Source organism: Onychostruthus taczanowskii, unplaced genomic scaffold (genome assembly GCF_017590055.1).
Source record: "Onychostruthus taczanowskii isolate IOZ18803 unplaced genomic scaffold, ASM1759005v1 scaffold15, whole genome shotgun sequence".
Lineage (NCBI taxonomy): Eukaryota > Metazoa > Chordata > Aves > Passeriformes > Passeridae > Onychostruthus > Onychostruthus taczanowskii.
Window position 1 is genome coordinate 1,859,762 of NW_024498685.1, and position 15,796 is coordinate 1,875,557.

At 42.7% G+C, this 15,796-nt stretch overlaps 1 protein-coding gene across 2 annotated transcripts in view; it reads left to right on the forward strand.

Moving 5' to 3' along the window:
- The window catches only part of CREB3L2 (cAMP responsive element binding protein 3 like 2), a 74,349-nt gene that overhangs the window by 44,067 nt on the left and 14,486 nt on the right, over positions 1 to 15,796 (forward strand). Inside the window, exons 3-8 of one of the 2 annotated variants that reach the window (XM_041398569.1) lie at positions 5,931 to 6,097; positions 7,727 to 7,814; positions 9,547 to 9,728; positions 10,409 to 10,555; positions 12,264 to 12,322; positions 13,439 to 13,507. In XM_041398569.1, coding sequence (XP_041254503.1) covers positions 5,931 to 6,097; positions 7,727 to 7,814; positions 9,547 to 9,728; positions 10,409 to 10,555; positions 12,264 to 12,322; positions 13,439 to 13,507 — 712 coding nt within the window. The remainder of the gene's footprint in view (positions 1 to 5,930; positions 6,098 to 7,726; positions 7,815 to 9,546; positions 9,729 to 10,408; positions 10,556 to 12,263; positions 12,323 to 13,438; positions 13,508 to 15,796) is intronic. The other variant, XM_041398570.1, reaches the window with a different exon arrangement.

Genomic DNA, 15,796 nt, shown 5'->3' on the forward strand with positions numbered 1-15,796 from the left:
TTGTCCATGGCATGGCTGTGCCGAAGCCAGGTGGGCTGTGCATGCAGCACCGTGGTACAATGTAAGGTCTGCCAGAAGGAATTAGTTGAAGCTCTACCTATTGTTCAAGTAACACAGCTGAAGAGGGAGGTTATTTAAGTGCACTTGGCTGGAGAACACTTTGACTCATTAGGGAACTTCTTGCATTACCCTGTTCAGAGATGGCTTTTCTGATACCTGTGCAGAGCACTTTGACTGATAGTCTGTGGTTGCCTTAAATTTTCAGTTTTTTTTTTCTCTAAGTTACTTTATCCATCACTTGAACAGGGAACTTGATCAAGGAGGCAAAAGTTGCCTCTTCATTCTGGTGATACAGGTAAGGATATATCCCTTGATGATTCTAGAGTTCTTATTTGCACACTGGTTTGAAATGACATGCAGTGCATGCATCTGTTCTCTGTGATGGAGATCTGTAATGGTGGTATGGGCTTTTATTCCCCTTAAAGATTGGGTTCAGTGGTACACCCTTCATGTGGGTTGTTTACATAGTGGTGCTCTCTTACTTTTTGCTGCAGGGGAAAAAAAGGTGAAACCCATGTTGTTTTTCTGGGTACTTGTATTCTCTGTACTTGAGAGGAGTGGGGGTGAGATGCAGAGTGCATCTCTCATTTATTTAAAAATGCACAATAAATGCACATGCAGCTTAATTATCCAGCAATAAGTGTCTCTGTATACTTTAATGAAGAGTGCTGAAAAGAATGTGGGGAGCAAGAGACATCCTTTTAGTTATTTCTGTAAGTTTTCCTGTACATCTATCAGAAAGGGTGAAATTTAGTCAGTGTTGGAGAAGATCTACTTTTTCACAGAAAGGAAGTGGTATGTTGGACAAGATTGAAGAATTAGTTGGATAGAAATAAAAAAGGAAAGCAAAACTTTCTGAGAACTCTGATATTAGAAAAACTGTACAGTTGAGGTAAGCATTTTTCACCTTGTTTTCCACTTTGCCTACCCTGCCTTTCCATACCATGTCCACAGAATAAGAGGAGAAACAAAATATTGCAGTTCTTCTGAGAGATACGAATATCCTAGAAGGCTGCACATGGTCTTGTTAAGAGACTAAGTAGAATTTTTAAAATATGTGTATAAATACAGATATATTAAATTTTTTTTATAAACACAGAAATAATATCTATTAATTATCACATGCAAAAACACAGCCATTGTTGCTTGTGTGTTTTTCATGTGTGCCTAAATCACACTCACTGATTACAGCTACAGCTGTGATGCTTGGAGGAGCACATTTCTGTTGACAGTCATCATCACAGTGTGTGAGGTGTGCAGTGGAAGATGTGTGCTAAACAAGTCTGCAGGAGAAGAGGCACAAGCTTGATGACAGAATAAGCACACAAAAGCTTTCTGGAGAAATGTAATTTTAGTCTTGGACACAGGAGATCTTAGGTGCATATGTCACAAAGCCTGGGTGGCTGTGATGAATGGGTTTTTTGGATGACAAAGTTGAAACTCTGATGTTTAACTTGCAGCAGTGGTAGGTACTCACAGCCCAGTCTGAAAGCGTGCTGGATTTTGATCAAGTGTAGTAACAGGGCTAAATCATCTGAAAAATCCAATTTCAGTTTTCTCCAGTTGTCTCCAGTTGGCCATTTTAAATTACTAGTTACTTTTTGGCCTTAGTCTCCCCATGTCTCACTTGAATTTTCAGCTCCACTGTGAAAATGAATTCAGGTTGTGGAGTATTTCCCTAGGAGGGAATTAAATAGCCCTGTGGGAACAAAATTTGGATTGTGTTCAGTAAAGGAGAGGTGTGACTGTGCATGAGACATTGCAAAGAACAAAACATGGAATATCTTCTCAATTAGCGAAGCACCATGTATTCTTCTTGTTGGATAAAGCATGGGTTCTGTAGAGAAATTGTTAGGTCACATTATTAAAGCATTCCTATTTTTAGGTGTATTTGATGTGCAAAAGGACACTGAGTTAAACATTCATCGGTATTTCTTAATACTTGGGTGCTTTGCAACCTGAATGTTCAGTTCACATGTGCAATTTACCAGCACTAGTGCATTGCATGTAGAAGTGTTAACTGGGATTTTGCTAAGTACTGTGTGGACTCCCTAAATTACATGTTCCATTTGCCAAAATGCCTAGCATTCATTGACTTAGGAAAGTGTAGGTAAAGGGGAATGCTACTCATCTAAACAGTCATTGCATGATAGAGTTCTGAGGTTTGTAGAAAATTTCAGCTGGGGAGGGAACTGACAGCCAGGATCACTTACCTATGGCTCTGTGAAGCCTGTGACAACAGTGTACTGTTTTGAAGCCTGAGAAGAGATTTTTTTGAGAGAACCAAAGTGACAGTTCTTAGCCATTTGGAGAGCCACATGTCTTGTTTAGGCTTTCTTGTCTCAATATCTGAATGACTTGCAGCATATTTTGTGTCACCTTTGAGGATGCAGTGTTGCCCTATTCATATTTGTCTAGAATTCGTACCATCATGAAGATCATACTCTCAGCTTCTTGTTTTGGACTGTGGCTCAAAAGTTCACATGTACCTCCTGGATCATGTCAAATATAGATATAAACATAAGCACCTCCAACTTCTTGATGTCAGTCATTTACTCTTACCACTGCATGTCTTGCTTGGTTTGGTTTGGAGAAGACACTTACCTCCCTTTTCCTCCAGTGGGTCTCTTGAGCCAGCTCCTGTTGTCCTTTTCATATCAGCATTTCACATGCACCTTCTTTCTTGTTCTCATTATTCTGTGAAACTTCTCTCGTGGTTCTCTGTAACCCTCTATCAGAAATACTCTTGTCTTGGAGGGTGTGCCATACCTCTCTGTATAACCACTGGTCTACTAGCCTGCTTCATTTTTCCTCTTCGCCTAAGTTTTTCTCATTTTGTGTTACATTCTGAAGGGTTTTGGGAGAAGGGTTGCCACTTTGCTCTGCTAGTACAGTGCTTGGCAGAGTAGCCTAAGATGCTAAAGAACTATTGTAAGAGTAAACTAAGAATGATTTTCAGATAATTTCAATTTGCTGTGCTCAGGAAGAGGAGAAAGGAGATTGGGAAATCCCTTGGAGCAGAGAGGGATTGTTGGTGACTTCAGAAACTAGAATGTGTCAAAAGAAAGTAACTTGTAGCACAACGCTCCCTGATCTTGGTAGGGAATGTGTAACTGCGGCATGGAAAAAGGCGGCAGCAGAAGGGGAGGGGGTGGGGGGGCAGGAGAGTATCAAGGTGAGATTTGACTAGTCCATCCATCCCTTCCTTTCACAGGATTGTTCATCTGGAATGACAGCTGTCACCATGCACTGTAAGAGGCAGTGTCAGAAAAGTGCCAGATGCAATTGTTCAGAATTATCTCAGTGCTAAACGCAGCGTGTTGCTGTGGCTGAAAACCATCTGTAACCCTGCAGACTGGTTAGACTGGCTTAAAGCCTGGAATAACTCTGAGCAGTTTATGCAGATCTAAGTGGTGATGGCAGGGATGTCAGGTTAATCAGCAAAGTTGGCTTCCAGAGGAGTAAAATGACGGATTCCAGAGGAGTGAAGTGACCAGCCACAGGTCTGCATATCTTGCTGTCTTAGAGCAGTTGAATATTCGTGATGAGCCTGAGGATTAGAGGTGATAAACATCATAAAGTGCAGCCTTAGAGGACAAACCCATGTGCTGGTCACCCATGGGTGGATTTCCCTTCTACTTTCATGAGGATACAAATTTAAGAAAATTAAGGGCTAATTACTGGCTTCACTAATAGCTCTAGTTTATCCATAGCCTTCACAATGGTGCTGCTCCAGGGGTAGCTCGACCCAGAGGTGCAAGAGGCAGCAAAGGGAGGCTCTGCCAAGGTGATGTGGGGCCAGCTTTGACTCAAGTTATCCAAACAGGCATTTGAATGTTGCATTTGCCAAGGGATTCTGGATTTCCAGGCAGGTACCACTTTAAAGGTTTTACCTGAACAATGCATACACAGCAACCTGGGAGGGAGCTGTGTTTTTGTGTTGTGACTAGAGAGGCTCTGGGAGGGTGGTGTCCTCTCTCCTGAAAGAGAAGTGTCCTCTCTCCTGAGTTAATATTTAGACAAGCCTACCTGGTTTGTTCCCCATAAATACTTCTATTTTTGCATTTTGGCATTTCCCAGGAAGCTTTGGGAGTAAGCTCTACAGAAGTTTAAATATGGTGTTTAGCCCTTACTCTGCAGTTAACCTGGCAGAGTGCTGCCCTTGCTGTTCTTGAGCTGCTGATTACAGGATACATATTTTTCATTTTTAATTCCTTGGTGTGTCTTTACTCAAATTACCTCCTTCCTTGCCAGTGGTGAAGGTTAGGCCCCACCACAAAGTAATTACTACCACTGGAGATGTACATTCTTCTCCCTTCCTCCAGGCACCCAGCTTCTGCCCAGTGCCTGTGTGCTCCATGTGTGTGTGTGGTCTTAATAGCAGGGACACACAGCAGCCCAGGCTGTAAGCCCACTCTTATTTTTGTTACCTGTTTGCTCTGTTGACGTCTCACCAGCTTGATACACTCAGCTGTGAATGAAAGGTCTTGTGCAGCCTTGCAGAATGCTGGTGTCACAGCCACAGCCCATGGCTGCCTCCCAGGATGTTGGTGCAGCACGCAGTTAATTCAGAGCTCTGTTGCTTTTGCCAGCCCTACAGTGTATGTTTTTGCTCTCTCTTTTAATTTTGTATATGCACTAAAGACTCTGTTGGAAGGCAGTAGAAAGCTTTGAAAGAAAGATCAGCACTCTTTTCCTGTTTGTGTATATTTCCTTTCAGATTCCAGCTGCTCTGTTTAATGGATATGCCTCTTACAACCACTGCTCAGTCGTGGCAGATGACTGTGCCCCATGCAGCTGGGATGCAGTGCCCCTGGTATAGGATATTCTCTGCAAGAGGAAAGACTAAAGTCTTTCAGTTGGAATAGGAAGTTTTCTAAGGCAGAATTGCAATTGATAAAAATGCATTTGATTACTTTGTGTTTTTAAAGGGGGTTGTTAACAGTCTTGTGGAATTGTTTCAAAGGTTGAGTCTTTCTAGGTTCTTGGTACTCTATTATACTTCAGACATGGGAAAATAAGTCATTTTTTAGCAAGTAAAACAGTGAATGGAAACGGAATGGAAATGGGGAGCTAAACTTACCATGCCAACCTTCTTCCAGTTCTTGACAATGCTGGGCAAAACCTTCAGCTTTGTCTAGAAAAAGGTTGCATGGCTTTCTCTTGACTAGGGAGCTTTCAATAAGTGGAGTTAGGGGATAATTCTGCCGACACATGACGCGCGTTTCATTGCTGCCAGATAAAATATTCATCCTATGCTGTGACTTCCCAGAGGCTCTGTGGAGGAAATCGGCCTGATCACCATGGCACTGGTGCTCCTGTGACATCATCAAAGCCTATATTCTATTTTGCACATACTAAATGAATGCTTGGGGGAAAAAAATGAAGTTAATGGTGTGACAAATACTTTGTTCTTAAAAGTATAATCCCACCATTTGGGCTATTTGCTGCCTGCAAGCAGTAGAAGAAGCAGAAGTCTGGCTAAAGGCTATCTCCAGAAGGAGGAATAAAACTGAGTCAGCAGGCATTAAGCTGTTTAGGACAGGGCTCTCTGACTGCTTTACCCAGTGGCTTGTTTAGTCTTGTTCTGCTACGCATTAGCAGCTTTCAGCAATGTACAGTGATTAGTGCTCTGTGTCTTTCCTCGCTGCTCCTCTGTGTATCCTGGGGCTAGGATTAGATTACAGCCCTGAAATGGCATGGTTGTCTGCATTGACTGAAAGCTGAATAGTAAGGTCAGAGTTTTGTTGATAGACTAAAATGTCTTCTGTGTTTGTTTCCTTTCTCTGAAGGTGGAATGACATTATTTTCATTTGTAGTCTTTCTGTTTCTGATCTAAACATGTGGTATCCAATTTCCTTCCCTGGCAGGTGACCTGGAAAATGAGGAATGGTGTCTGGCTACAGAGTTTACTCCAGCTGCAATAAAGACTGAGCCAGGGCTTTGTGAGACATCAGGCCTTGCTCCCTCAGTCAGTCTCACCATCACGGCCACGTCGCTGGAGGGGGAGCAGCCTGAGCTACAGACAGATGCGCTGGTACTGCAGACTGTTCTCTCTGCGCAGTTAGCTGCAGGCTCTCCTAAGGCTGCATAGTGCAGCAGTGTACCCCGTGTAGTACATAGTAGCCCCCTTGGCTACTATGGCAGCTACATGTAGCCTCCTTGGTGCCGGAGCTTGGCAGTTCGGGGTGCACACTGCACTCTGTTCTAATGGTTTTTAATGTTTGCTGGTGTCCCACTATTGCTGTAAGAGCTTGTTGTCTGCATCTTTATCTCTTAATGGTTGGATATACAACTTTGTCTTCTATGCTGGCCCCAAAGTCTGGGGTTTTTAGAAATATTTGAATAGTTTCTAATGAACCAGTTGCACCTGAACTGCCTAATCCATTTGCTCTATGAAGCCTGTGACAAGCTAAGTGTTTTTAATAAGACCTTGCTTTTATGCTGCAGTGCCTTCCCCTAAGCAGAACAGGACTCCTTGTTTGGATGGATTGGCGAGTTTCCCTGTTTGCCTGCAAAGTTACTTTTGCCAGATCTGTGAAGCTTTGGCATTTCAAGCTGCTGCTACTTCTGGACCAACCAGCCTCACAAGGAGCTTTGTGATGCTTTTCTGACCACAGCTGGAGCGGCCAGTGGACATTCTAAAGAGCTTAGTTTGGCTGTGGTTGGGTTAAGGAGAATGAACTGCAGCAGCTGGTGGCTCACCAGGGTCCCTAGCCAGTAGAGGAAGAAGCGTGGCTGTTGTCAGCCTTCAGGATGCAATGTCAGTCCGGGCTGGAGGGAGCTGAAAGTAAATGTTTCCACTTGCATGTGGATCGGAAATATATGCAACAGAAACTATTTTACGAGAAACTGAAGAAAGCTAAGCACAAGTTTCCCGTAATTTCCTCCTAGCTTGAATGTGCTGTTCCCAGGACACAGTCATCCTGTAGCTTGGGATGCCGTGATTTGCAGAGTACTGGGAGCTGCTGGTGGCTCATTGCTGTTGCATGGATTAGTTACACAGGTTACTGAGAGAGATTTTGGCTGCAGTTAGCCTGCTGGTGTGCCAGACTGACTTCCTCAGGCCTGGCACTGCAGCACACAGACAGGCACTTGGCAAAGCTTGGCAGCCTCTTGCCCCAACCTTGTCAGTGGGGCAGTCCAGGTGTCTTCCAAACTTCAGTCAGCAGTGACTGTCTCTTTTCCTGCTCCTCAGCACTGTGAAAGGAACCTGGGTCCCAAAACCTGGTGCTCAGTGACTGGCACCTTGCTCGTGCTCCCAGATGACAATGGCCTTTAAGAGGCTCTCCCTGACTCCTGGGGGTGTTCCTGTCCTTTCTCAAACAGACCGTGCAGTCCAGCAAATCCTAGCAGCAGCTCTGTTGCTAAGAGAAGTAATTAGAGTGGGTTACATGTTAGCTTTCAGTCTGAAATGTCATCTCTGAGGCGTAATCTTTTATTTTAGCTAAATATAGTAGTAAGAAAAGCCATAGTGGGAACAGTCAGGGCAATATTCTCTGTAGCCTGGTTTAGCAAAGTGTGTGAAGCAGTTAAAGCTTTGCCTGTGGCAGAGCAGGAGGAGAGGAGACCTCTCCATTTATGGAGAAGTAATCCTTGTGTCCTTCTATTAAGATTTTTAAGATGTGTACTCCAGGTTTTCATGCTGTTAATTTCTCTTTTCTAGATGAAACCACTGACCCAGAAAGTTCTTCCAGAGATTAAACTGGAGCCCCATGAAGTGGATCAGTTCCTGAACCTCTCTTCTAAAGAAGGTCTGTTAAATATCAAATGAAAATGTAGGGGTAGATGTCCAGCAAGTACAATAAATGTACTTTACCCTGATTAAGTATTTCAATTTCCCGTTCACTGTGTCAGATTTTAGGCTGAAGCTGTCATTTTATAGGGATTCAACTCAGGCTATTGAAGAGCCAGAGTCTCTCTGAGCCTTTATGTGAAGTTTTTTTTCTTTTTCTTTACCCTCCTTTTTTATCACAAAGAAAATGATGCCTTTTTCTCTGTAAGATATTAATAATTGTACTGAAGGGAGCTTGAGTTATTCAAGTACAGGATTATTTAGGATAGAAAAGAAAAAAATTTGAGGAGACTTAGTTAAGATATTAAGAAACTTTACTGTTAACCTCTGATGCAAAAGCAGGATGTGAGTTTATATGAAAATAAAAGTTAGGTGAATCTGTTTGTAGCATATTAGTTGGAAGAACAATCATTATCTCTTTGTCCTTGCACTCTAATGTGAAAGGAGGAGGAAAGATCCCTACCCTGAAAGCTAAACACAAAGCCAAGAAAACTTTGGAAGAGCCAATATTTGGTGTGAGATCTCAGCAGATAACTGCATTTCAGTTAGAAATGATATTCTGTTAGTGAATTAATTTCTGTGGGTAAGTAGCACTGGTCTAGGGAGAGAAGCAAATGATGTAGCAGGTGGATAAAGGGAGGTTTTATCTCAACCCAGGTATAGATTTGTTTACTCACTTCGTGGGATTAAGGGCCTTTCTGTTTTTCAAATATGCTTCTTCTTCTGGCAACTGCAAGAGCTACTGTGTGAGACAAAAAGAGTATTATCGATTTTTTTATTACTATTTTTCTTCCATCCTCCCTCACCACCCATTTGATCTTTTCAACTCAAATTTGCATAGCATAACAGAAGTGGAAGGTGGCAAATTAGTCCTGTGTCTTCCTACTTCAAAATTCAATTGCTGTAAATTTAGCTCAGAGAAAAAGTGACTTAGTTATGGCTGTTTTGAGCATCTGCTAAATTGTCCATTTAGTAAGAGTGGGTGAGACATTCCCTGTTTCTCTTGGTCCAGACCCTTTTGATCATAAGCAGCACTTTGACTGACAGTTCTAGAGCAGTTTCTTTTGGCTGCAGCTGAGGTTATCTTATGGCACCTGGACAGACAGCATGAGAGAGGTTCCTGTGGTGGCTGCCTGTGCTGCTCCTGCTCCATCAGTGCATTGAAGCCTTTGCTGTCACTAGTTTGTCAGTCACTTCCCAGCTGTGCCAATCGTGTCCTTAGGAGGCCTTTCTCTCCTTCCTGATCATGTAACTCCTTGGATATGATCCCTTCCCTTGCAAATACTGGCAGATTGTTTAATCTGTGGCAAAGTTAGAAAATACTATTGTTTTTGGAGAGAAAGTATGCTGGCTCAGAGCCCCTCTGTTAATGTGGTTTCCCAGGAACAGGGAACTTGTACTTTATATGTGAACCTCAAAGCATTTAAAGAAGGAGCTGAAGTGTAGGTAGAAGTGACTGGAGCATATGCAGAGTCCTGTTTTGTCTGTCAAACCTAAAGATAGCTGCTGCATTTCATTCCTTCTTTGGAGACCTGCATGCTCCAAACCTCTTCCAAGTTGTCACTTCTGCTTGATCCATCTTTTAGCAGACACTCATAGTCCTGGAAACTGTGTGGTGGTGGCAGCTTTAGTGACAATTTGAATCGACACCTTAAACTCTTGTGTTACTTTCTGTCTCTGTTGCCATTTAGCAGTGGATCCCCTGCATTTGCCTCCCACCCCTCCGAGCAGCCATGGCAGTGACTCTGAAGGAGGGCAGAGCCCAGCTCGGTCACTCCCTCCTTCCAGCCCAGTCCAGCTCCAGGCCACAGCCAAGGTTGCGTCGCGCACAGCTTCGATGCTCTCCAATTCCCCTCTCCTGACTGCACCACATGTGAGTTGAGCTGGCTTTCTCCATCATTTGTGTGTCTTTTTTTTTTTTTTAACTTTCTAAATTACTGGTTTTGACAGAGATTTGCTAACTTTGTATTGTTATTTAGATGAATTCATGTCTGGTCAAAACTGCAGATCCGGTAATTCTTGCTCACTGGTCTGTTCTGTTCCCACAGGGAACAGCATGTGCCTCTCCTCCAAGTTGAGACAGGGTTCACCAGTGTTATTAGGTTTATCCCATCATGGACTGTGTTTATCCCATCAGGGACTGTCCTTTGCCTTAGGGCCCAGACCTACTGGGTTGAGCTGTCTCTGGTAGATCTGCATCTGTCCTCTTGTCATGTCATTAGCAGGTGGTGATCTTTAGGGAGGGATTTTCAATAGTGTTTCTCATGTGTCTCTATCCCTGTTTGAGCCAAAGGCAGTTATACCGTTGGCCTCAGTGTGGACAGAGCTGGGTCAAGAACAACTGTTTTGAGGGAATCCTGTCCCAAAGGTTTGAACTCAGAATGGAAGTTACCTGAAAGGTCTTCCACACATTCCCAATTGCAGGAGGCTGTTCTAGTAGGCCTAGTCCTGTCTGAAGTGGGCGACCTCCTGCCTCTCCTCCCTAACAATCTTTTCTTCTAGGACTGTGTGCACTTACTGTTTCATTTTATTTCATTTCTATGACCCTTGAAGAAATTACAGGGGACTGGCCCCCTCATCCTGACAGAGGAAGAGAAGAGGACGCTGATAGCAGAGGGCTACCCAATCCCTACCAAACTGCCCCTCACAAAAGCAGAGGAGAAAGTTCTAAAGAAAATCCGCAGGAAAATAAAAAACAAGGTAAATCTTAGTTAGCTTTGCTGGGTAGTTCCTACTTGTCCTTTGCTTTAAAAAATGCTGCAGAATTCTGCAGTAATGGTCTGTGGTACTGTTGAATGCTGTAAGTTGTCTTTTAACAACTTACTTTGCTTTTCTTTGTTCCTAAACACATCCATCAAATTGTCTGTCAGCGTGAGTGTGCCTCAGTGTAGGTATTTACCTGACCCCATTAACAATAGAGTATTTAGCAGGCAGGGTATCAAGTTACAGTGGCTTGGCTCCATTTAAAAATCAGAACAATCTTACCCTTATGGCAGGCAAAGAGCTCTGTATTCTTTGCATGGTGAGGAAGGTGTTCTTTTCCGTTTCCTGTTTTAAAATATTACTCTGTATTGCAGTGCACTAGTCTTTTGATCACTGAATTCAGTAACTTGTAAAGTTGATGCCAAGGATGCCAAAAGCCCTGCAAGTTTGGGGTTTTTTTTCTTCTGACATGCGGAAGATCCTAGTGATAGGAAAGAATGCAATTTTTTTCAGACCCGGCCAGCTCACTTGTTCTAGGGGATTTTAGCACATATTTTGTGGTTACTATGTTCTGCTACTGGTTTTGCAGATAGAGGTGTAAATTTGGACACACTAAATTGGAATTTGGTCTTGTACTGTGTTTTTTCAGAATTTTCTGAAGTGATCTTGTGCATTTCATGTACCACTTACATAGCATCAGAGTCGTTTATATTGAGGAGAAATCTGGAGGTCCTTTGGTCAAAGCACTGGCTTGGAGAGCAGGGTCAGCTTAGGGTAGGTTGCTCAGGGTCTTGTCCAGTCACATTACACTGCTGCAAAGGATGATGAGTCCTCTGTGTCTCTGGGCACCATGTTTCCATATTAGGACACTCTTGTGGTAAAAACAAATAAATAGAATCCCTAATGTGTGACTGGAATTTCCTTTGCTGCAACTTGTATTTATGCCTCTTGCCATTTTGCTGTGTGCGTCTGAGAGCTCTGACATCATCTTTGTTGCACGAGATAGTTGAAGTCAGCAATAAATCAGATTCCCTCCTTGGCCTTCTCTTCTTCAATCTGAACAAGACCATCTTTTTCTTCCTTTCCTGAAATGTCATGTGCTCTGGCATGCATATTATAGCAGAGCTCTGCCTCTGGGCCTGCTTCTGTACATCCAGAGGATTTGTTTCTGAGCCATGGACTGCGCTGCTGTACTCAGCTGTGGTTTTGCAGCCACTGAACAGAGGGGGAAGAACCACTCCTCTGGACCTGCCAACTACAATCTCCTCAGTGCAGACCCACGTTTGGTTGGCATGCAGACCCACGTTTGCACACTGCTGACAGTTGTTTGACTTGTTCATCAGGACCCCATGTCCTTGTCTGCAAAGCTGTTTTCTAATACATTCATGGGCTTTTTCTCTCCTGGATGCAGGACATAATCCTGGGGTCATCTTTTTGTATTTGTCCTGGGATATTCTCTCCAGATGAATCTGATTTATTTTTTAAGGTTAGCAGGGGATGATTTTTTTTGTGTGGTTGAAAGGAGGAGCCTTGTTTCAGAATGTGGAAATAGATCAAGTCAGTGCTTTGCTTGCCAAGAATAGAATGAGAACAAGACAGATGCTTGAATCCAATAACACTGGGGCTTTTTACCAGTTTATTAATTCATCTCTGATGCTTTTGTTTTCTATGCAAATATTTGGTATTTTTCATCCTTTTTCCTTAGATCTCTGCCCAGGAAAGTAGAAGAAAAAAGAAAGAATACATGGACAGTCTGGAAAAAAAGTAAGCCAGCCTCCTTCCTGTTTCAAGCAGGCCAATAGGACTAGCTGTGGGACTGGGAAGGGATCCAGCTGTGGCTGCTGGGACAGTTCCATGCAGAGTGCCAGCTGCCATCTCGTGGCAGTGACTGAGAAAAGGCCCTGCTCCTGGCAGCTGCTTGTCGGGGCCAGGACTGTTCCTGCCTGCAGCAGGTCGCTAATGTGCCAGCAAACACTTCACACCTTAAATTAGGCAAGACCCAGCTGCATTGGCTTCACCTCAGGCAACTGTGTTGGCCTAGTGGACCGGCAGTGTTCAGGGAAAGATGGGTCCAGAGTGAGTAAGCTCTGTCTTCTAGTGCAGATGAAAACAGAAATAGGAAGTGAGTGAGTCAGGACTGCCTGGGAAAATAAGCAGGACTCAGGAAAATAGCATGTGACCCACGGACTTCCCTTAGCAAGCAGGAGCCAAACCCCCACTTAGTGATTTATATCCCAAATGAATCTTTCTTCCAGGAGATGAATATTGTAGTATTACTCTTATGCAATTTGCCAGATGGTTCTGTTAAAACCCTTGTACCATCTTTGGTGATATCCTTGATGTAATTTCCATTTTTTTCTTGTCTCTTTATAGCTCTGTCTTGCTTCCTCAGAGTTACTCTTCTGAAATTCCACCTCATGCATACCAAATATCAAGGATATTTTCTTTTCCCTTTTTTCTTCTTGAAGCTATTCAGGATTCTGTTTGTTTTCTTAGGAGTCTTGGGCCTCTTACATGTTATATGACAATGTCCTTTAGTTTGGGGATTTCCAGGGACAGTTTGGAAATGGGGTAGTATCTTGGGACAGTCTTGAGCACTGTCCTTAATCTCGTGGCTTATTAGACCTCATAAGCTTGAAATTTGAGGCTCTGATTTCAGAAGCATGGCATTTGCCAGACAGCTAATGCAACTTTTGGTTTGTGTTTCACGCTGTGAAGTGTGATTAAGTATTACTACTACTGAAGTTCATTGGTGTAATTGTTTCTTTAAATGCAGGCAAAGTCATGGAGCTCTCAGTGAATGCAAGTTTTGCTTGTTTTACAATCACTTGAATAAATAACTGATTTTTTTATATTTCTCTTCCATTGTGCTGTCTCCAGAGTTGAGACCTGCTCAAATGAAAACAGTGAGCTGCGTAAGAAGGTTGAAGTCCTGGAGAACACTAACAGGTAAGGTATGGATATCATCAAACAAAACTTGATAGCCGGATATTACCATGAGAAGTGAAAATCTGGAGGTTAAGAGATCAACTGAAATGTGAACAATAGCTGTGTCTGATGGGGTTCATGTCAGAGAAAGATGTGGAAGGCCAGTTATTGTGACTGCAGTGGGATGTAAAGCATGGAGGTTTTGATGTCATGTCTTAAACTGCCTCCCCAGCCTGTGGTGTGCTTGAGAAACCTTTTAGCACACTTCTCTGAGTTCCTTCACTGCCCAAGGGAATGTAATTAGCAGTACAAAACAAAAAAAGCCCCTACATTCCAGCTCTTCCAATTGTCTTTATTTAGTGAAATTTTGCCAGGAAGCCTTAATCTGAGGCATGACGCTTCCAGAATTAACAGTGCTGAAACTCAAGAGTCATTATTATTTCCTTTTGCACTACTAGATGTCATTGCAATTATTGTGCACCCTTCTAACTATCTCACACCCCAGAATTTCCTTCATTTGGAGGGGAAAATCATCTTCTTTCTTCTTCATTTCTGAAAAAATGGGTGACTCAGTGGTGGCTTTTTCAAAAGACACACGGCAGAAGATGTTGAATAGCTAAGCTTTTAATTCGATGTTAGCTGAGAGTGCAATGTCAATCCTGGCTTATGCTCAGTGTGGCAAATCCCAGTGAGTAGGTACTAGATGAGCCCACCCTTAACACTTCCCAGTTAGGGGCATTTGCAGTGATGGCTGAATACTACCAAGGAACATGATGGTGACACTGAAGTGTGGGGGGAGGCTGGGTTTTGGAGATAAGACCCACGATCATGGAAAATGGCCCTAGAGCTGATCTGGCAGCCAGTGCATTGCTAATTGAGTGGCATGTGTTGTTTCTACTCTCTGGATCCAATCTCTGATTTCATGAAGCCAGCCCTGTAGCACCGTGACTTGCTGCAGAGTGTCTCCCACACACTGCTCATGCATAAAGACATCTGCTGCTTGCTTGGAGAGAGCCAAGCCATTTCTGTGCCTCTTATGTCATCCTCCATGGTCTGACATAAAAGAATCAGGAACTATTCTGTAGGTGTGGAGTAGAGATGTCTCACCCAGAATCTGTCCAAGAAGGTACTGAAGCCAACTTCCCTTAAGAAAAGGTGCAGCTGTAGATTATCCCCTTGGGGACAACATGTTATCAACTGTTTCCCCGGTTAAGATAAATTTGGCCAGCTGTTTTCATCTCTGAGCTGTTGAGGATGCACTCAAGCTTTGTTGGTGTTATCCATCCTTTCAGAAAGGATCTTTGGCATCTTACCTATTATTTGATTATCTTAATTCTTTCATGCTAAATGCTCTAAAAAGTTTTAGGTAAGTGATATGATCTCCAAATCATTCATACTTTGGCCATGTGGGACGAGTTGCATTGTTTCCTTCCCTCTGCAATAGCATTGATATTGATCTGTAATCTCATGCAGAGAAGCAGATGTTCATCCTTCTGCACAGAAATTCTTTTCACTGATGGCAATGCTGTTTTGGCCATTTAGATATCAACTGAGTCTAAAATCTGCTAAGGCTTATGTGTGCAGTACTGAGAAATTTGTTAAAGTGCCTGCTTTCATCAAACTTCAGTTTTGTAACATATCATATTATACAGTTTTTCACCTTAACTCCAAAAAGCCACTTTTCCTCTTTGCTGTATAACTGTGCAACTGTCTCATTCAGAGAATGGGTCCAGGCCCTGGTTTAATGTACATTATCTACATCCTACAGTGAATTCAAAATGTCTCGTTTCCTCACTGGTATTTGCACGGAGCCTTGGCATGACATCCAGAAACCGTTCACATGTTTCAGAACTTGTCTTCACAGCATCCTATAGCTGGAACTTTCATCTCCTACATACAGTCAGGAATCTGAGTTTGGAGCAGTGGTGGTCAAAATTATTTCGTGTCAGTTTGGTGTGTCAGATGCCTGATTTTTTATGTTTAGGACTTTATTTCTCAAAGTACCTAGCACAGTTATGCAGACATGTATCTTATTTAATATGCACAAAGCAGAGCCCTAGTTGACTTTAGCTGTAACTTTGAGTATTCATTTCAGTAAAAATGAAGACATTATTGAACATATTATCTAAAATTAGATCTACAAACATCAAAGCTGTTCTCCCATTGTGAAAGACTGTAAGAGTGGAAGAAAGATAACAGGAAAATAAGATTACATGTTAAAATGATGCTTTCTACTGTAGATGTAGACAAAGTTGGATTTTTACCTTGTTAAAAAGTTGGGCTATAGTTGCTTACCTAAAGTTAATGAAC